At 44.4% G+C, this 21,151-nt stretch overlaps 1 protein-coding gene across 2 annotated transcripts; it reads right to left on the bottom strand.

Annotated features, from left to right (window-relative positions):
* Positions 1 to 1,213: 1,213 nt before the first annotated feature.
* Positions 1,214 to 6,521, bottom strand: LOC119302082 (serine/threonine-protein phosphatase PP2A-2 catalytic subunit-like). Of its 2 annotated transcripts, XM_037579099.1 has the most exons (11): positions 6,252 to 6,518; positions 5,671 to 5,727; positions 4,890 to 4,973; positions 4,696 to 4,767; positions 4,543 to 4,614; positions 4,422 to 4,462; positions 3,091 to 3,157; positions 2,130 to 2,321; positions 1,949 to 2,038; positions 1,764 to 1,871; positions 1,214 to 1,673 (listed from the first exon to the last, which is right to left on the bottom strand). In XM_037579099.1, the coding sequence occupies exons 1-11, from the start codon at positions 6,324 to 6,326 to the stop codon at positions 1,608 to 1,610; spliced, it is 924 nt and encodes a 307-aa protein (XP_037434996.1). In that variant the 5' UTR covers positions 6,327 to 6,518; the 3' UTR covers positions 1,214 to 1,607. The 2 variants fall into 2 exon arrangements, with proteins under 2 accessions (XP_037434996.1, XP_037434995.1); XM_037579098.1 differs by having other exon boundaries at positions 4,543 to 4,767; positions 6,252 to 6,521.
* Positions 6,522 to 21,151: the final 14,630 nt, after the last annotated feature.

Here is a 21,151-nt window from a genome sequence, read left to right as displayed (position 1 = left end):
ACGATGCTACTGAATGTGGTGTGCAGAAAGCAGCTGGGCATGGGCATAGTGCACATGTACGGCGGATTTAATTAGTGCTGCGAATTCCTGGCCGAACCTTTGCCAACGATGACGCGGCGGGAGAGGAGAGTGGTGCAGCCAGTGGCCTTTCCTGAGGTCGATGGATCTTTTTTACCAGAGCTGGTGGAGGCAGAGAATCTTGGCGTGTGAAAACTGTGGTTCCACCTGTCAGTGGACGGCGAGCACCACCGTGGTGCATGCCCTTTTGATGAGAGTCCATTATGGATAGAACGGACCGGCGTAAAAGTACAGTCTTCAAGTGCAGGTGATCTGTCGAGTGACATGGTCTCCATGGTGGCCCAAAGGCCCGAGCTTGATTTGTTTTTCAGAAATGATAAGTACTTGGTATGAGGACATGGCAAATTGAACGTTTTTTCTGGCAAGTTTAGTGACGCGGGGGTGGCAAGTTAGTTGACACAGGTGATTTTTTGTTAAAAATAAATTGAAGCACGAAGTTGCCATGTTTACCAACTAATATTGTCACCCTCGCGTCGTCACTAAACTTGCCATCGAAAACGTTTGATTTGCCATGTGATCGCACCTGGCGTTCGGGCTTTATCAAATTCCTTGTATTTTTTTCCTTTGTCTCAGAGCTGTACATTATTTGCACAGGTTGAGCCCATGCCGCCTCTCACCGTTACATAAAAGAAATCTCCACATTAGATCGATGGATACTTTTGCGCTCCAACAATCCACTGATCTGTAGGCACGCACCATCAGGATAAACAATCCACTGATCTCAAGACTCTCTCTTCATACGGTCACGGATCTCCGAGCGAGAGGAACGTTCGTCGGCATTGTCCATCGTTGGTTCGCAAGGCTTGTCCATCGGCATTGTCGCTCACGGAGTCTCGTCAGGTGATGGACCGTGCCACCCTGCACGGCCCGCGCAGGACAAAACACCCAACTCTTCTGCAGCAGCATTCCATGACCCAGTTAGGGTGGTTCGGTCAGTCGTCACCGGTCACACAACCGACAGCGACAATGGAAATGACGGTGGTGGCACCACCGTTCGTGGCTCAACTCACCGCCGACAGGCGGATGCACAGGCTTTAAATTCATAGAAGAGAAACCAACGACAGATCAACCAGATCTGTACAAATTGATGAAATGCATGCCGGTTCGATGAGATTGGTCCTCTTCTGATCCAAACTACAGGATCGAAACTTGGTTAATTTGTGCACAATGTTGACAGCAACTGCGCACAAGTTATTACAAAGTGTACGACTTCAGCTGTATCCATAAAATCACCAATGCCATCGTCACATGTTATACTACACAGCCAACTTGAGTCAACAAAATTACTACTACGCCGGGCCTTTGATTTACCAGCATCATCCATCACATTCACACCCCTGAGCCCAGCATGAGCACACAGATTACAACAAAAGGAGTGAAGCAAAACAGAGCGAGACCCAAACAACAAAAATTATGACCACACGACAGGACACGGCGCATCTAGCTATCACGCGCTTTCTTTTGTTTGCTGTCGGAATAACCTAAGCTATCCCGTAAAATAAAACAAAAACGAATGGCCTAGGCTACATTTACAAGAAATAGTCTGGCGTCCTTCGGGTCACGTCAGGCTCGCCTCTCCTTGGGGCAGGCTCAAACTGCAGGTGCACAAGATCACAAAAGCGCGGCGCCATGTCATGAATACAGACAGATCACAAGGTGACAGCGAGAGAACTGAATGGAATTACCTGGATGAAAGTATGCTCCCTGCAGTCATCCACCTCCAAGATCGAGGCCATGTTACCGCACCGGTAACAGTAGTTAGGTGCACTAAATATTGTCACAACCTTTTGCTCCTGTTTCAGTCAAGGAATTAGGAAATCTGAAAGCAAAACAGGTCACAATTGAAAGCATAGGTCAGAATGAGATGTACATGTGCCCAGTTGAATCCCTCCATAACTAACTGATGAGCTCTTGCTATTAGCTTAAGGCTATTGGTATGGTTAAACTGTTCTGAAATATCCTGGAAGAAGGAAGGAAAAAAAAGGCCATACATCAGCTCAAGCAAAGAAAGGAAACAAAAGAGCGGATATAAATAACGTAATAAGCTAAACCTGGCCAAATGTGTATCCGGCACCACGTGGTGAAATGCCCCAACCACATCGATCATCAGGATCAGACCATAGAAGGTCACACATTGGCCCCTCGTGAGGGACTTCTTGGATGCGGTCGAAGCCGCGGACATTATCAAGTGTCTCGATGGATGGTGATAGTCCACCATGCAGGCAAAATATTTCCGACTCAACCTAGCAACAGCAATACAAGATGTTGAATTTAGCAAAGAGCAAAACAAAAATAAAGAAATTGAAACAGCAAACACAGTACTTGTGCTAACATTCATTTGTATGCTTATCAATCCTAAATCTCAGCGAGACCAACAAAATGAGCATGCTTTTCAATCATTAACTCCAGAACCGAAAATTGCATGATTTTATCAAACCAAAACCTCATTCTAATGAACAGACACAATCATACAGTACAAACAGACTAACTTTAACAGGAGGAATGCTGTAAGAAACATCACTACATAGATTAGTTTAGTTCCCCCCAAAGTTAGGAACTTCGGATGTACATTGAATTCCCTAAGAAAGCAATACATGATGGATGACAACACATAGTCAAGATTTCTAAGCTAGGGTAAACCAAGCCTAAATTTTAAAGGCTGGGCATCCCAAAAATAGAAATAAATAGTTTTCATTCCACCATACACACTGCATCCTATGTGTTCCCTATCTTATACAAACTTGACTAGTGATTAACATATTACAAGAATAACAAATGTCAACTTTATTTGCAATGAACTATGCATTCTTAAAAGAAATAAACATCAACTACAATCTGGAATTATTTCAGTGGACCTCACACAAAACCAGGTTGCAGAAAATTTATTTGATAAATCACTGGAACTATAGCACAAAGCCTGATATAACTCAACAGAACAAACAAGTAAATGGGGACAAAATGAAAATAAACTTGATATAAGAGCAGACAAAATAAAATTGAACTGATACCAACCAATGCTGTCAATGGTAAATAGTCAAAAAGATCCGTGAAGGTTTTCCATACATTAGCACTCCCATACCTGCAACAAACAGGTTAAATAGTTCGGATGTGAGTAGGATCCAATTGCTGCAAAGTGCCTATGAACTACACACCAACCAACTCATTGATACATTGACATCATAAGCCCATAAGCTTTATACAACAATTGCTAGGCCAGATCACAACAACAACAATGCGGAACATGAACAGTTCAGCATGGTATGACCTCAATAAAAAAGCTTGAATGGCAATTTGGAAAAGAACCAAACGATGATGTGTGTCATATGTTCACCAGCTTCTATGAAATGGCTATCCTTAACATAGGACATCAGACAGTACTTTAAACTAAAAATCAGAAGTATGCACCCAACTGGGCGACTTGAATATCACCAATGCTGGGTTGACAGGCTTGAAATCAGAGCATATGATCATCTTAAAATCCATACATTTTTGTTGCATTTGGTAAAATTAGGCCCCATCGTCTCAACAGAAGCCAATGCATCATTCATTTTCCATGCATGTGCATATATTACTATATTAGATCTTAATACTAAGTTAATAACACAAGCAGTAACAGCATTTTGGTCATTTGACAATAATAAAGAACCTAACTGAATTCTTCGCAATGCTATTTTAAAAAAACGCCTAATATCTTTGGGCATGGCCTTTCAAAATCATAAAGTGTTGTGAGAGCTTTTGTTAATTGTAACAATTTACAAGTGGGCATCTTAGGGGTTGTTTGGTTCCTGGCCACACCTTGCCACATCAAGGCAAGTTTGACCAAGTTAGTTGGGTGTTTGGTTCTAGCCACACCTAAGGCAAGATTCTTTTTGTGAGAAATAAGCCCCACATGTCACACACATACAGTGTGGCAAAATTCCCTTTGGCAAGCCAAAGTGTGGCCAAGAATTTGAGCACGTAAGGTAAGGCAAGTGTGACAAAATTAGTCACCAACCAAACAGGCCCTTAAATCTATACCATCTTGTTACGTTAGAGGCACATTAAGCCTCAAGAAGCACAAGGCATCCCATTCATTTGCCATGCAAAATATGCATATCTTACTAGTTAAGATCTTAATTATAACAGCATAACAAAAGCAGCAAAGTATAGTGGTTTGGTTTTTAACAGTAAAGTGTTAAATATGGATTCTTTGCAATGTTATGTAAACTACGTCTATTAATCCTTATGTACGAAATTGTAAAATTATCCTGGATAGACAGACTACAGATATCGATATAGCATAATACAAAAACCATTGCGCTGCTTTCATCGCTTAAAACAAGCATAGGATGAATGTTACTTACTTCCGTAGGCACTCATCATAAAATCCATAAACTTGAGTGATCTGCAGAATGGTTGCAGTTCAGTGTTCAATAGTGATCACGGAATGTGAATACACATAGTTTGATTCTTATAAAAAGCTACCTGCCGGCTCTCGTGGTTTCCTCTAAGAATTGTAAGACGATGCGGATAACGAACTTTCAAAGCTACCAGAAGCTGTTTGATTTCAAAGAAAAACTTAGCACGATAGCTATATAAGTAACTGCTAAAGAAAATTGTGCTGGTTAGTAGTCCTACCGATACAGTTTCAACAGAATAGTAACCACGGTCCACATAATCTCCCATAAATAGGTAGTTTGTATCAGGACACTGGTTATAAGAACACAAAAAGCAAGCTGACATAAGAATCCACCAAGTCAGGGTGAAGTACAGCAAAATACAGTAGGAATCGTGAAAACAAAAGGGAAAGGAAAGGGGTGTAAAAGATTTACCTTCCCACCAATTCTGAATAGTTCCGCAAGATCATGAAACTGACCATGAATATCACCACATATCGTGACAGGGCTTCTCACAGGCTGAAAGGAAGTTTGAATTTTAATGCAATGGCAAAGATCAACTAGAAATTACAGAACAGCCAAAAAAACAAATTTTTATATGTAGTCGCATGGCTATCTAGAATTGAAAGCTCAGATATTCATGCCTTGAAACCCTGGTATCCACTAAGAAAATAATAATAAAATTCTAGATTTGTATCATGAATAAACTTTCTAAATTTCAAGAAATACCAAACTGCATTAACGACACTGCAAAATAAAATACACTTTTGACAGTAGTGCAGCTTCCATTTGACTAGAACCTTGATGAGAAGCTCAAATTAGGGCCGCAAGCAAAGTTGACCAACATCCACCATAGTTCCTGAACATTTTATTGACACTACAGGAGGCATAACAACCCCACAATTTCCAGACCTATTATACTATCAAATTTTATCAATTTCAAGTCTCATTCTTCAGACAGAACCTTCAAGGTTGCCTTAAACATTAAGCTATAGTCAGACCAATGCTCGGTTCCCGTTTGTCAAAGTAGGCACGCATTATAATATATCTAGCTATACATCGACATATTAACAAGGTTTGTGGATAGCATGGGCAAACGGAAAGTTCATGCAAGAGAAGATAAACGCAGGCTCACTACAGCTAACAAAAAGAAATGCAATGAAGCTCAGAAAAATTTCTTGCCGATTGAATTAATGTAGAAAGCATGGTGATATACCTGAACATTGCTCTCCTCCATCAAAATCTCTTTAGCTTTCTCACACAGTGCTTTCAACTGCAAAAAATGTTTATAAGGTGATGATAACTCATTACCAAGCAACCTGATAGCAAATTAATTCTTCTAAGCACCAAGAATAACATAAAATTAATACACATTTTGGTCCAATTGGTCAGGGCCCAAAATGCAGGTCAAGACCAGCTCTATCAGCATATATAAGAACCTCTCCCTTATGCATGTCCCTTACGCTACCTTACAAGAATTCTTACAAACACTGCACGACATTATTACATTATTACGCGAGAAATCATTCAGAATTCTCTAGTACATTGAAATCCGTAGCAAACCAAACAATTCACGCACGGAATGAAGGCGCCAGCTCAAACATTCAATCGCTAGCAACCTAGTACAGCACCAAAGGTTCATTCTTTTCAATTAATAGAGGCGGGCAACCGATCCATCCGGCCTGCCGGCCGCCGATCCGCCAGAAAGCACCCCAACCCGCCCCAGAAACACGCAAAATCAAGCACCCAGGACTCGGGAAAACGGGGAGGAGGAGGAGGAGGAGACAGGAGCGGCACCTCGGGCTCGACGAGGGGCTTGCACTGCAGGAGCTGCTCGATCTGCTCGTCGAGGCCGCCACGCGGATTCCCCATCCTCCCCTCCGGCCACCAGGCACGCGTCGACCCCTCCCCCCGCACGTCCGCCGGCGCCGCGAACCCTGGCACCAGATCTATCGGGAGAGGCGACCGCGAGTGGGGGGGAGGAGGGAGGAGGAGGAGGCGCGGAGCGGCAAGAGGTGCGGAGAGGCAGAGGAGGACGCGGGTGGAATAGCCCCAAAAAATATTTATCTTTGGATGCCGAGGAGGAGTTGCCTCGGCGCTCGGGTGGTGATTGCGTGGCGGTGGCCGGCCGGTAAACTCTGCGGTCGGGGTTGGCCTTGGCCGCGGGGAACGGGTCTGCGCCTCCGGATTCACAAATCACATTCGCTTATCATCATTTTTCTTTAACATACTCACACAGTACATGGTAGTACAAAGTAAGATGCTCATGTACACGCAAATTCAATCAAGATAACAAATACAGTATGTGTTTATGTAAACTCAATAAAGATGTCAAAGTTGTGATTAGCTGCATGTCAAGTACCCTAAAAGGTCTCGTAGGCGATTGCCCAGGCGATCTCCGACGAGAAACTCCTTTCTTCCGATGTTTGGAGTGGATCTTCGTCCGATCTAGGCCAGGGGAGTATTGTTCGAGGGACAAAGGGTCAATGGACATAAGTCGGAAACCATGGCGAGCGACAACTTGGCGGCGTCTAGGGTTGGTGGCGACGGCGAGGGAGTTCACACAAAGAAGAAGTTGGAGAAAGTCTAGTTCGAAGGCTGGTACGGCAGCGTCGCCGGCGGATTTGCTCAACGACAGGCTGCGTCATCTGAATCTAAGGGAAGATGATGAGGAGGAGGTGGTGCTGGAGGAACTTGAAAAAGATGTCGAATTCATGGTTTTAGCCAGGGTGTATATGAATCGTAAGGTCAGTCATGGAGCTTTCTATGGGAACACGAGATCTGCATGAAACCTTGCCAAGAAGTGGAGTTCAGAGCGATTGAGGACAACTTGTTTTTCGGTCCAATTGACATGTTTGGGTGACTGAGAGCGTGTGATGAATGATGGACCATGGATATTTAGGAATTGTTTGGTGCTGCTTGCACCATATGATGGATGGTTTGAGGTGAATGAAGTGGAACTCTATACACTTATCAGGTGTGGGTAAGAGTGATCGGGCTTAAGGGGAAGATCAGGTCAGGGAGCAATGCGTGACAATTGGCAAAGAAAGCAGGGTGGTGGAACGGGTAGATGAAAGATCAGCTAAAGGTCGGGGTAGGGGTATTAGGGTTCGCGTTACCTTGGATGCAACCAAGCCTTTAACCAGGTATGCAAGTTTAACTCTCAGAAGCAAAAAAAAGTGTACTTTGATTTCGAGTATGAATAGATGTCAGTGTTCTGCGGAGTATGTGGATTTGTTGGCCATGTGGCTAAGGGGCACGGAAACGGTGTCCATGAAGAGAAGGATATTATCTAGCTCCCGACGCTTATTGCATAGGAGTTCAGAAAAAATGAGTATTGGGTGCCGGCTGGTATGGGTGCTACAGGGGGTAGATCAGCTACAAGAGGTGGGGTACGTCAGGGAGGTCATGGATTAAATAAAAAGTATAGCCTCAAGCCCGGTTAATCCCCATAATAATTCTTCACTCTTATCAGGGGCTCTAAAACATCGTCTAGATTATGAAAATAGTCAGGAGGGCGTCATAGCTAGTCAGTTCTTATTGATGGGCGCAAAGGGGCTGACGAGGTGGATCCAATGAACAGGGAATCAGGGAGTTAGGGGAAATGATGAGGGTGTGAACTCGTTGTCGGTGTCAAAACCGGCCGATCTCGGGTAGGGGGTCCCGAACTGTGCATCTGAGGATCGAAGGTAACAGGAGACAAAGGGGACAAGATGTTTACCGAGGTTCGGGCCCTCTTAATGGCGGTAAAACCCTACGTCCCGCTTGACGAAGCTATGTACCTAGGGTAGGGTCATGGATCTAATGCGGATACCCTCCCCAAGGGCATCTCTAAAAGAACCAGAAGCAGTCGAAGAAAAATCATCGACCACTCGACCATAATGCCATGTTCCACTCGACAGTCTTGAAGACACTCGATCGTACGAACAACCACTCGACTACCAGAAGATTGAGAGCCACTCACTCTGCAACGGTCGGGATTTAAGTCATAGCTTTAATGGTCATTTATGTACTTTTATTATAGGCGTTACCAGTAACGTCCCTACCTTTATGTACCTTAAACCCTTTGTAACTGAGGACGGGAGGGGTCTGGCAAACTCTATATAAGCCACCCCCCTCCTCAGGGACAAGGGTTCGCACCCCCTGTAACTCACACGCGTATAATCCAGTCGACCGCCTTCGGACTCCGAGACGTAGGGCTGTTACTTCCTCCGAGAAGGGCCTGAACTCGTAAAACTCGCGTGTACAACTCCTCCATAGCTAGGATCCTGCCTCTACATACCTACCCCCATTCTACGATCATACTTAGAACCACGACAGTTGGCACCCACCTTGGGGCAGGTGTCTTAGCGACTTGTTGGAGAGGTTGCAATTTTTTCGATCCCCTTCATCATGGTTTCAGGCGGAGGTTTGGCTGAGGGCCGCGAGATCTATCTCGGCGCGCTCGTGTTTGTCGCCGACGACTCCGCTTGACTTCAGGAGGCTCCACTCGATGTCGACGCACTTCCCGCCCGTGGAGCAACGCACTTTCGCGCGTGCGTCCGCGGCGTCCTCCTGCGGTAGCCGTCGACCAAGTATCAGTCGGCTCCTATAGCTTTTCCCCTCCCTGCAGCCCGCCGGAGCAAACATTCCGGTCGATCGAGGCTTCAGCGGTGGGTGAAGCATGCGATGGCTCGCTAGTCGGCCACCCCTCAAGTCGCGGCAATCGAGCCCGACGAAACCCTCTACGGCATGTTCGATCTGTCGACTGGCTCCGTAGAGACTGCACCCGAGTGCGACAGCAGCGACCCAGCAGCGGAAGTTTTGATGGTCAATGGACCACACAGTCCTCCTGGCTTCACCCGTGAAGACGGAGGCGATGGGAACGGCGATCCGTCGCGTGTTCATGAAGAGTACCGCCCTGAACCCCTCTCTTCGCAGCGGAGGGAAGAACTTCACCGCCGGAACATGGATGCACTTCACACTCCTATCGTTGGAGAAACCCCTGAGGCCCAGGCCTTGGAGGAGGCGCGCCTGGCCAACTTGGCTGAGCGCACTCGACTGGAGAACCTCCGGCGCGCACTCGACGAGCGTGCTCAACAGCGTGCTCCCGAATCCAGTCAACGTCAACTCTTTCCGCCTCCGACTCGGGTATACCGAACTCCGATCCAGAATCTCGCAGCTGCAGCCCGGATAGCGGAGTCGATCCAACCTTCCCAGTCAGAAGCTGGTCGAGGTCTGGTGCAGATCCGAGCTTTGCTCCGTGCGGCAGGAGAGCAGAATACATCAGTATCTTAGTCGCAGAATAGGATCCATAGCAGATCCGTGGTTGCAGACACAGTTCAGTCAACTCACAGCCAAAGATCACCCCTGAGGCGTGAGGGACGTGGAGATCGACGAGATCAGTACAGAAACCGTGAGCAGTATGATCATCGAGTCGATCACCACGATCGGCGTCGAGTGCCTACGCCTCCCCCAAGGAGTGGGTCGTACGTGCCTCGGCAATGATACGTCTCCATCATATCTATAATTTTTGATTGTTCCATGCCAATATTATTCAACTTTCATATACTTTTTGGCAACTTTTTATATTATTTTTGGGACTAACATATTGATCCAGTGCCCAGTGCCAGTTCCTGTCTGTTGCATGTTTTTGGTTTTGCAGAATATCCATATCAAACGGAGTCCAAACGGGATAAAAACGGACGGAGCTTATTTTTGGAAAATATGGAAAATTTGGAAGGAAAATCAACACGAACCAGTGCCCAAGGTGGTCACGAGGCAGGGGGCGCGCCTGCCCCCCTAGGCGCGCCCCTACCCTCTGAGCCCACCGTAAGGCGGTTGACGCTCTTCTTTTGCCGCAAGAAAGCTAATATTCGGAAAAAAAATCACGGTGAAGGTTTCAGGCCAATCGGAGTTATGGATCTTCATATATATATATATACGAAACGGTGAAACAGAGCCAGGAGAGAACGCAGAACCAGAGAGAAACAGAGAGATAGATCCAATCTCGGAGGGGCTCTCGCCCCTCCCATGCCATGGAGGCCAAGGACCAGAGGGGAAACCCTTCTCCCACTTAGTGAGGAGGTCAAGGAAGAAGAGGAAGAAGGGGGCCCCTCTCCCCCTCTCCTCCGGTGGCGTCGGAACACCGTCGTGGCCATCATCATCGTCACTGCGATCTTCACCAACACCTCTGCCATCTTCACCAACATCTCCATCACCTTCCCCCCTCTATCTACAGCGGTCCACTCTCCCGCAACCCGTTGTACCCTCTACTTGAACATGGTGCTTTATGCTTCATATTATTATCCAATGATGTGTTGCCATCTTATGATGTCTGAGTAGATTTTCGTTGTCCTATCGGTGGTTGATGAATTGCTATGATTGATTTAATTTGCTTGTGGTTATGTTGCTGTCCTTTGGTGCCCATCATATGAGCGCGTGCGTGGATCACACCATAGGGTTAGTTGTATGTTGATAGGACTATGTATTGGAGGGCAAGAGTGACAGAAGCTTCAACCTAGCATAGAAATTGATGCATACGGGATTGAAGGGGGACCAATATATCTTAATGCTATGGTTGGGTTTTACCTTAATGAACGTTAGTAGTTGCGGATGCTTGCTAATAGTTCCAATCATAAGTGCGTATAATTCCAAGTAAGGGATAACATGCTAGCAGTGGCCTCTCCCACATAATACTTGCTATCGGTCTAGTAAAGTAGTTAATTGCTTAAGGGACAATTTCGCAACTCCTACCACCACTTTTCCACACTCGCTATATTTACTTTAGTTGCTTATTTACCTTAACAGCCCCTAGTTTTATTGTCGTGCTCTTTATTATCTTGCAAACCTATCCAACAACACCTACAAAGTACTTCTAGTTTCATACTTGTTTTAGGTAAAGCAAACGTCAAGCGTGCGTAGAGTTGTATCGGTGGTCGATAGAACTTGAGGGAATATTTGTTCTACCTTTAGCTCCTCGTTGGGTTCGACACTCTTACTTATCGAAAACTGTTGTGATCCCCTATACTTGTGGGTTATCAAGACCTTTTTCTGGCGCCGTTGCCGGGGAACAATAGTGTGGGGTGAATATTCTCGTGTGTGCTTGTTTGCTTTATCACTAAGTAATTTTTATTTGTTGTTCTTAGTTGTTTTCTATCTTTAGTTATGGGTAGGAAACGCAAAATACCAAAAAAAATTAGTTGTACCTACTGAACCAATGGTTGAAGAACCACTCAAAATCTATCACACCGTTGAAGCTTATTACTTGGATCATCTTCGATCCCTTTGTGCTCGTACCGAAACCCCAACTAGTTTAGTTGAGGGCAAATCTTTAGATGAGCATGCTTGTTATGTGCGACACCGTATATCTGAAAAAGGAAAACTATTATGGGGTCAAATTCAACGTTTGCAATGCTATGCTTGGAATTTATGTGCAATATATGATTTTACTTGTTGCTCTGAAGACCCTAAGAAACACCTTCCCTACCAATGTGAGTTTATTGATAATGGAATCTTATCTTCATATGCCAAGGGTGTTTATAATTACTATGATGTTCAACAAATTGAAGAATTTGTTGCTTTTAAGGGTGCTTTTGAAATTGATTCTTTGATTGAAAAGTATGATGCTACTCTTCACAAATTTGAAAACTTTGCCATATTTAAATATTGCTATGATAATTATGCTTCTAATGCTTATGTTAAACCATATATTGAGTACTACTCCGCTGTCCAAGAAGAGACTAATATTTTGCAGGAGTCTATGGAAGAAGAAATTGATGAAACTGTGAGCTCATTGGATGAAAAAGATGAGGAGGAGAGCGAAGAACAAAAGGAGGAAGAGCGGATTAGCTACCCATGCCCACCTTCTAGTGAGAGTAACTCTTCAACTCATACATTGTTTAATTCCCCTCCGTGCTTACCGAAGGATGATTGCTATGATGACTGTTATGATCCCATTGATTCTCTTGAAATATCCCTTTTTGATGATGCTTGCTATGCTTGTGGCCAAGATGCCAATATGAATGATGCTTATGGAGATGAAATTGCTATAGTTCCTTATTTTAAACATGAAATTGTTGCTATTGCACCCACACATGATAGTCCTATTATCTTTTTGAATTCTCCAAACTACACTATATCAGAGAAGTTTGTGCTTATTAAGGATTATATTGATGGGTTGCCTTTTACCGTTGCACATGATGATTTTGATAGATATAATATGCATGTGCTTGCTGCTCCTACTTGCAATTATTATGAGAGAGGAACTATATCTCCACCTCTTTATGTTTCCAATACGATAAAATTGCAAGAAACTGTTTATACTATGCATTGGCCTTTACTAGGTGTGCATGAATTGTTCTTTTATGACATGCCGATGCATAGGAAGAGAGTTAGACTTCTTCATTGCTTGATATATGTTGCTTTGTGCTCACTACTAAATTACAAATCATTGTTAATTAAAATTGGCTTTGATATACCTTGGGATCCGGGTGGATTCACTACTTGAGCACTATATGCCTAGCTTAATGGCTTTAAAGAAAGCGCTGCCAGGGAGACAACCCGGAAGTTTTAGAGAGTCATTTATTTCTTTTGAGTGCTTTCATATAGTTTAAAAACAATAAAAATAAAGAGGGGAACCCAAAACTTTTTCAAAAAGGAAAGCGAAAGTGAGAAAGACAAGCATTGTTGAAGTGGGAGCTAGCCTTGAACTTTGTTCATGCTCACGGAAACTTTGTGAATCTTGATTACACAAACTTTTCAATAAAAATAATTATCCCCTTGTACAATTTCATTGTATTATAAAAATAATGTGCCAAGGTTTGCCTTTAGGATGTTTACATTTGCTTGATGGTTTGTACGGTGCAGGACAGAAACTTTGGCTGTAGTGCGCGATTTTAAATTTTTAGCTGGAACGTCAAATGGTTCTGATTATTTTTGCACTGTCTTCCTATACAAATTATTTATTTTTCCTAATTTTGGTAGAATTGTTCAAGTATCAGAAGTATGGTGAATGTTCAGATTATTACAGACTGTTCTGTTTTAGACCGATTCTGTTTTTGATGCATAGTTTGCTTGTTTTGATGAAACTATCAATTCATATCAGTGGATTAAGCCATGAAAAAGTTATATTACAGTAGAAACAATGCAAATACAAAATATGAATTGGTTTGCAACAGTACTTAGAGTAGTGATTTGCTTTATTATACTAACGGATCCTACCGAGTTTTCTGTTGAAGTTTTGTGTGGATGAAGTGTTCGATGATCGAGAAGGTCTCGATGTGAGAAGAAGGAAGGGAGGCAAGAGCTCAAGCTTGGGGATGCCTGAGGCACCCCAAGTAAATATTCAAGGAGACTCAAGCGTCTAACCTTGGGGATGCTGGGAAGGCATCCCCTCTTTCTTCAACAAGTATCGGTATGTTTTCGGATTCGTTTCGTTCATGCGATATGTGCAATCTTGGAGCGTCTTTTGCATTTAGGTTTTTATGTTTCTTTTCATGCACCATGCTGGTATGAGATATTCCTTGGTTGATTTATAGAATGCTCATTGCACTTCACTTATATCTTTTGAGTATGGCTTTATAGAATGCTTCATGTGCTTCACTTATATCATTTGAAGTTTGGATTGCCTGTTTCTCTTCACTTAGACAACCGCCATTTGTAGAATGCTCTTTTGCTTCACTTACATTTGTTATAGCGTGGGCATATCTTTTGTAGAAAGAATTAAACTCTCTTGCTTCACTTATATCTATTTAGAGAGATGACATGAACTGGTCATTCACATGGTTAGTCATAAAATCCTACATAAAACTTGTAGATCACTGAATATGATATGTTTGATTCCTTGCAATAGTTTTGCGATATAAAGATGGTGATATTAGAGTCATGCTAGTGGGTATTTGTGGATTGTAGAAATACTTGTGTTGAGGTTTGTGATTCCCGTAGCATGCACGTATGGTGAACCGTTATGTAACGAAGTCGGAGCATGATTTATTTATTGATTGTCTTCCTTATGAGTGGCGGTTGGGGACGAGCGATGGTCTTTTCCTACCAATCTATCCCCCCTAGGAGCATGCGCGTAGTACTTTGTTTCGATGACTAATAGATTTTTACAATAAGTATGTGAGTTCTTTATGACTAATGTTGAGTCCATGGATTATACGCACTCTCACCCTTCCACCGTTGCTAGCCTCTCTAGTACCGCGCAACTTTCGCCGGTACCATAAACCCACCATATACCTTCCTCAAAACAGCCACCATACCTACCTATTATGGCATTTCCATAGCCATTCTGAGATATATTGCCATGCAACTTCCATCATCATCATATACATGACTTGAGCATTCATTGTCATATTGATTTGCATGATCGTAAGATAGCTAGCATGATGTTTTCATGGCTTGTCCGTTTTTTGATGTCATTGCTATGCTAGATCATTGCACATCCCGGTACACCGCCGGAGGCATCCATATAGAGTCATACTTTGTTCTAGATATTGAGTTGTAAGTAAATAAAAGTGTGATGATCATCATTATTAGAGCATTGCCCCAGTGAGGAAAGGATGACGGAGACTATGATTCCCCCATAATTCGGGATGAGACTCCGGACTTTACAAAAAAATAAAAGAGGCCAAAGAAGCCCAAATAAAAAAAAGAGGCCAAAGAAGCCCACCAAAAAAATGAGAGAAAAAGAGAGAAGGGGCAGTGCTACTATCCTTTTTCCACACTTGTGCTTCAAAGTAGCACCATGTTCTTCATATAGAGAGTCTCTTGAGTTATCACTTTCATATACTAGTGGGAATTTTCATTATAGAACTTGGCTTGTATATTCTGTCGTGGAATTGTCACGACAGATGTCCTTAGTGCGAGGACTTAGTCGCGAGGCCAACGCATCTATGTGGTAACTTGAGAGGGGTTGAGCAGAATTGAGAGATGCAACACAAGACAAGGGTTTAGACAGCTTCGGGCCTCGGGAAACATCATCCGGTAATAACCCTACATGTTGTTTGTGCCTAGGTCTCATTATGATCATGAGGGAGTCGCCGGTAAGCCGGCTCTTTGTGTCTAGCCCTAGAGATTACTTTCTGTCCTCTCCCTCTTTGGGGAGCCCTGCCCCTCCTTATATAAGTTAGAGGGGCGGGTTACATGTGGAGTCCTAGTAGGACAAGGATTAGTCTATCTTCTCTTACAAGTTGATTACAAGTCCGGGTCTTGCTTCCTCGTAAAGGAGATATTCCTCACGCCTTTCCTCTTAAGCCGGCCTACCATAACGTAGCCGGCCTTCTGGGCCTTGAGCCTCTTGGGCCCCCGGGTCTTGTCGCTCCTTTGATCCGCTTGCCAGGTCACCCATAAGTCGCCAGGCTCGGGTGGGTCACTTAGTGAGTCGTCCAGTCAGGGCGGGTCATTAGTGAGTCGTCAAGTCCGGCCGGGTTATATATCTGGCCGGGTCATACCGCGGGGTATATCCCCGACATTAGCCCCCAAGTTTAATTTGGATTTATCCATGTCAAACTGATCTGCAACATAAACACAAGAACAAATTGACAGGTTGCACTCCGGGTTAAATATTCTTGTAAGCCGGCACTTGATCATCCTTAAGTCCTTGTCATCTCCTCCTTCTGGAAAATCCGGGTCAATGGACCAACTTCGTAGTCAATTTGCTTGTAGAAGAAATATTGTAAATAAAGCATCCATTTGAGTCGGCCTTCAATGCTCTGACTTGACAAAAATATTGGTCTTCAAATATTCAACTTATATTCAGCCGACTTGAGATAAAACTTTCTGGTTTATGATTACCAAAATTGCCGGGTTATAAATAGATGATGCCGAGTCATAATTGTTGCCGACGCTGGTTTATTAGTTTTGCAGACACCGGGTCAATCTGATTTACTCAAACTGAAACTTTAAAGATATTTCTCCCTTATATCCATAATACCTGTAGCCCCCAAGGGCCGGTTTAATCAGCATGAGTAAGCCGGGACTTATCACCATGGCTTTAAATGAAATCCAGTTGTGTAGCCCCCATGAGTCGGCTATAGTCATAGTAGTGTAGCCGGGTCATCCTAGAATTGTCTTAAGCAAAGAGCAATATGCATTAGCCCCCAAGTGTCGGGTCATTATGTAATAATGAGCAGGGACTTTGTAAATATGATGATGTAAATTTGAGCAGTAACGTGTAACCCCCAAGGGCCGACTTAGTAAGATAATACTAAGATGGGACTTTTCATTGAAAATAATATCATATGATGTAACCCCCATCCTGGGGCTTGAACCCACGTCCACAAGGTTAAGAGATTTATGCTTTACCAACTGAGCAGTGGATCCTTCAATATATAATGGAATAAGGCTTGTGTATCCTGAATTTTAACAGGAGCAATTGGTAGCCCCCAAGGGCCGGCTCATTACAATGGGATGAGTCGGGTCTTCAATAAGGCCAATAAAAATGACTTTGCATTAGCCCCCAAGTGTCATGGTGCATGCTTGCAACGACATGAGACTTGCATATTTGATGTAACCTCAACTTGAATAATGCAGCCCCCAAGTGCCGGGTCGTAAGCCTGCAGTGACTCGGGACTATTTCCTCCATTGTAAAATAAATCATGCCCATTGATAAAGATAATACCTGCGGCACTAAAGCGGCTTTGAAAACCTCAATCATAATACTGGTTATTGATAATCATAATAGAAATCCAGCCATGTTGGCTATTCAAAATTTGAATAATATAATCCGGTATGAAAACCTCAATCATTCAATATCATCATTGAAAATCCAACCATGTTGGCTATTTAAAGAATTCAAATACCTTATCTATTGACAAGTAAATCCGGAGTTTAAATACCCGGCGGCTCTTGGCCGATGGCGATTCAATACGCCTTCATTGTAAACCGGAATTTTTATGACCCAGCGGCTTATAGCCTTTTGAGAAAAATCCAGAACGGATAACCATTTTGAAGCATCAACTTTGGTAATGAGCTTGAACTTAATCATTTACATGTCATATTTCTGCAAATCCTGCAGAGAATTTAAACAACATATGCCCTGGCGACTTAGCGTCAAAACCAGGGCGGGTCATAATATCTCACATATAACTACTGTGATATTGAATTTGTACTGCCGGCTTACATAACCTGTGCAGTAAGGGTGATAACCCAATCCTTAGAAGCCAATGCTTCCACATAGATGATGATTGTCATAAACTGACGACTTATAGTCAAAAGTCAAGCCGGGTTAAGCATAAAACACTTGTATATATTTGAGATATAATCAAAAAGGTCTCAAGTTAAGTAATTGTGGCTGCAATAAACTTTACCAGAGACAGAATAAAACTTTTTGAGGCTTCTGATTCAGATACGATCAGTAAATCGTTCCAAAGGGGTTAAGCTAAGATTCGAATACGATCATATAGCCCCCATTGGCTTTGGCGATGCCGATTAAGAGGGTATCGACAGTTATGTTCTCTTTGGTTTGAATACGACCTATGTTTGAACAGGAAGCCCCCAAATGACCTTGAGAGTTGTTTAACGATGCTGATTCAAATACGATCCACGTCGATTCCCAAAGGGGTTGAGCTATGATTCGGATACGATCAAGAAGCCCCCAAGTAGGTTCGGTAGTTTGCCAATCAAAAGGGTATCGACAGCTATGTTCTCTTTGGTTCGAATACGACTTATGTTTGAACAGGAAGCCCCCAAGTGACCATATAAATTTTGGCATTGCGCCGATCAAGAGGGTATTGATAGCTATGCTCGATGAGCAGGAAGCCCCCAAGTGATCATAATAAGATAAGCCGTAAGGCGGGATATCCAAGTTTGAACCGCGCATCATGGCAGCAAGTTCTTTTGGCAACCTTTAATTTTTCTGAGAACTCGAACTTGCGAGAGATTTAAATATTTTTGAATCGGAACTTTAAACCGGATTTGAGAGCTTCAAGATTTGTGGGAAACAGGTTTACCTTGAACCGGATTTGAACCGGAATCCTTCCTTTTAAGCCGAAAATTTCCTGACGGCCTTTAAATATTCGTCAAAAAGACAGTAGCCTCTGGGGCCGGGCTATATTTTTTTCCAATGGCCTGGAGTTCTTGAATTCGCCTTTAAACTGGCAATCATTTACTGATTCATGTCATCATAGCCCCCGAGTCTCGAGGCGACTCGAGGAGTTGTCTTGAGATTCTCCATATTTGACCGTGATGTAACCCGGTATGAGTCATTTAACAGCTCAGTGATATAACTTGCCCTGATGCGTCAGGTCAGCAATTATGACCGCAAAGTTGATGATCACCATGGTGAAACTGGAATCAATCACGGCCGAGTCGGCCGCGGGTGCTGACATTTAAACCGGTGTGGACGGGAGAGTCGACCGCGACGTTGTAAACCGGTGCGGTCGCGAGAAACGGCCACGATGTTGTAAGCCGGTGCGGCCATGAGAGACGTCCACGACGTTGTAAGCCGGTGCGGCCGTGAGAGACGGCCATGACGTTGTAAGCCGGTGCGGGAGTCCGTTGAGTAACGACGACCACCTGTGCCAAAAGATGTTGGCGTGCCTCCATCTCCGCGGTATAATATCACTTTTGTCATAAATAATTGTCCTGCATAAACAATATTGCAGACCAAGGCAAAGATAAACTTGTTTTTTGACAAAAACAACATGTGCTAATAAATCAAACTTGGATGGATAACACCTGATTTGTTTGGACGACAGATGATCCGTTTACCGCGACAGAGGTGGCTCGGGCAGATCAGCGACTCATTATAGTTCCGGCGGCTCAGGTAGACCGGTCAACTTAATATAACCTCAGCGGCTCAAAGCGGCAAGGGCGGCTCAACGCGGCTCCGGCGAGTTGACGTAGATTAAGCTACACGGGCAGCGACTTGCGCACACCTGTTTCATCAGTAAGCGGGCGCAGATGTCGGTGCGTGATGGTGCTGACGTACGCCTTATAGGCACAACATGGCACCTCCTTTGCTGCACATAAAAATATACAGACCAAAGTGATTGTTCTTTGATGAAAAACCAATAAACTTAGATGGATATCACCTGATTATCTGGATGATAGATTATGCCCTTTGGACAGATGATCCATATGCAGACTAAATTAATGATGGACTAGTATGGCCTCACATTATTTAAAATGGCAACCTGTGGTAGTACTTTTCACGTGAGATGCCTTGAAAAATCAATGGTTGTTGGGGCCGTGCCACTGCCACTCTCTTGCCGCTCCAGAGGCGTCGGTGTCTTTGGCAGAGCCGAGGTGCTTGAAGGCCGCAGAAAACCGGAGGACTTGCACGTGCAGAGGCTTGCAGAAAAAATGACTCGCCACGGGTCTAGCGGCTCAAGGTTGCAGCGGCGCGGCTGCCCACCGCAAAGATGAAACGACGGTGGTGGCGCGAGGCTTAGGCAGCCGGGCGGCTTATGGCGCGGCCATGACCGCAACCGCAAACGCAGCCACCCGGTGATGCGGCGCGGCAGCCATGAAGTAGCGGCTCGGAGGTGCTCCGGTGGCGGGTCAAGCAAAAAAACCGGCAGCGACTCGGAACAGAAACAGAAGCGGAGACTTAAGGCCTTTCGGTCCGGAGCGAGCGGTAGGGCGAGGCCGTGAAGGTCGAGTCCCATCATCTGACTTCACGTGTTTTACCTTTTGACCACTTGCGTATTAGGAACAATAGCTAGCATCATGATGGATTGTCTTGATCGCCTCCCCATGCAGTTTTTGGTAAGTAAAAAATTCAGAGTGGCAGATCAACCTCACCATCACGTGGCAAAGTAATACGATTGTCATTGTTGTCTCGTACGAACAGAAACGTCTTCAGGCTTCTCGTGAGCGCAGCGGGACCGATCCTTGCATGTGCGTGTACCTAGTTTGGCCTATTGGAGGAAAATAAGGACTACGGCGATTTGACCACAGCGCAGGATTGCTTCGAGTCGGTTTTGGTATATCCATCCCGCAATCCGAGAAAGGAAACCAGCAGCGGAAAGCTTTAATCTTGGTCTCGGCGGTTTTTCTGACTCTAATTGTTTGACACCTCGGTCTCTGAATCGCTCGTTAGATGTCTCATCTTAATGCTTTTGTCATTACGCGCAGCCAACAATCCACCGTGGAATCTCTTGGTTTTAGATAAAATAGTTGTCCATGATCTTTAAACGAGTCGGCAGATTCATCGAACCGCTCTCTTAGTAAGTCGCCGCAAAAACTTGATCCCTGTTGGTTTCGGCGGCTCAAAAAACTTCTTCAGATGAACCTTAAGACGATGGCGGCAGGCGGCTTCCAACTCTAATTTCTCTTTCACATATCATAAATCTTGAGGTTGATGCCAATCTTCTCAAACCGGTTCTTCTTCATCCGGAAAATTGCAAACTTCTCGAAACCCTAGAAAAGATCTGTCGGGTGGTAGGTGCGACATATGCCAACGGGTGGCTTATCATTGTGGGAGCCAGTAAGACATCGCCGGTGCCTGGAAACGGGATAAGGCGAAGACATGCACAGCGGCGGATCTTACCCAGCTTCGGGGCTCTCCGTGGAGATAACACCCCTATTGCTGCTCTGCGGGGTCTCCGCATGTTCACTGGATGATTCAAGTAGCTACACAACGCTCCTTGAGCTGTCTGGTGGGAGGGGGAAGAAGGGCACGGCTAGCCTGCTTCTTCTCCTCGTGTGGTGTCTAGAACTAGCAGGGGGTCCAACCCTTTGCATGGGTGCTCTGGGGGGTTTATATAGGCCTA

Source organism: Triticum dicoccoides, chromosome 5A (assembly GCF_002162155.2).
Source record: "Triticum dicoccoides isolate Atlit2015 ecotype Zavitan chromosome 5A, WEW_v2.0, whole genome shotgun sequence".
Classification (NCBI taxonomy): domain Eukaryota; kingdom Viridiplantae; phylum Streptophyta; class Magnoliopsida; order Poales; family Poaceae; genus Triticum; species Triticum dicoccoides.
This window is presented reverse-complemented; position numbering and strand designations above follow the sequence as displayed.

What these genes read in the sequence shown, in the direction of transcription:
- LOC119302082 (XM_037579098.1), bottom strand. Translation starts at nt 6,326, where the DNA reads ATGGGGAATCCGCGTGGCGGCCTCGACGAGCAGATCGAGCAGCTCCTG. An exon ending in TGGAGGAGAGCAATGTTCAG is followed by an intron (nt 4,974 to 5,670) that starts GTATATCACCAT and finishes ACTTCCTTTCAG; the next exon opens with CCTGTGAGAAGCCCTGTCAC. An exon ending in TATGATGAGTGCCTACGGAA is followed by an intron (nt 3,158 to 4,421) that starts GTAAGTAACATT and finishes TGTTTGTTGCAG; the next exon opens with GTATGGGAGTGCTAATGTAT.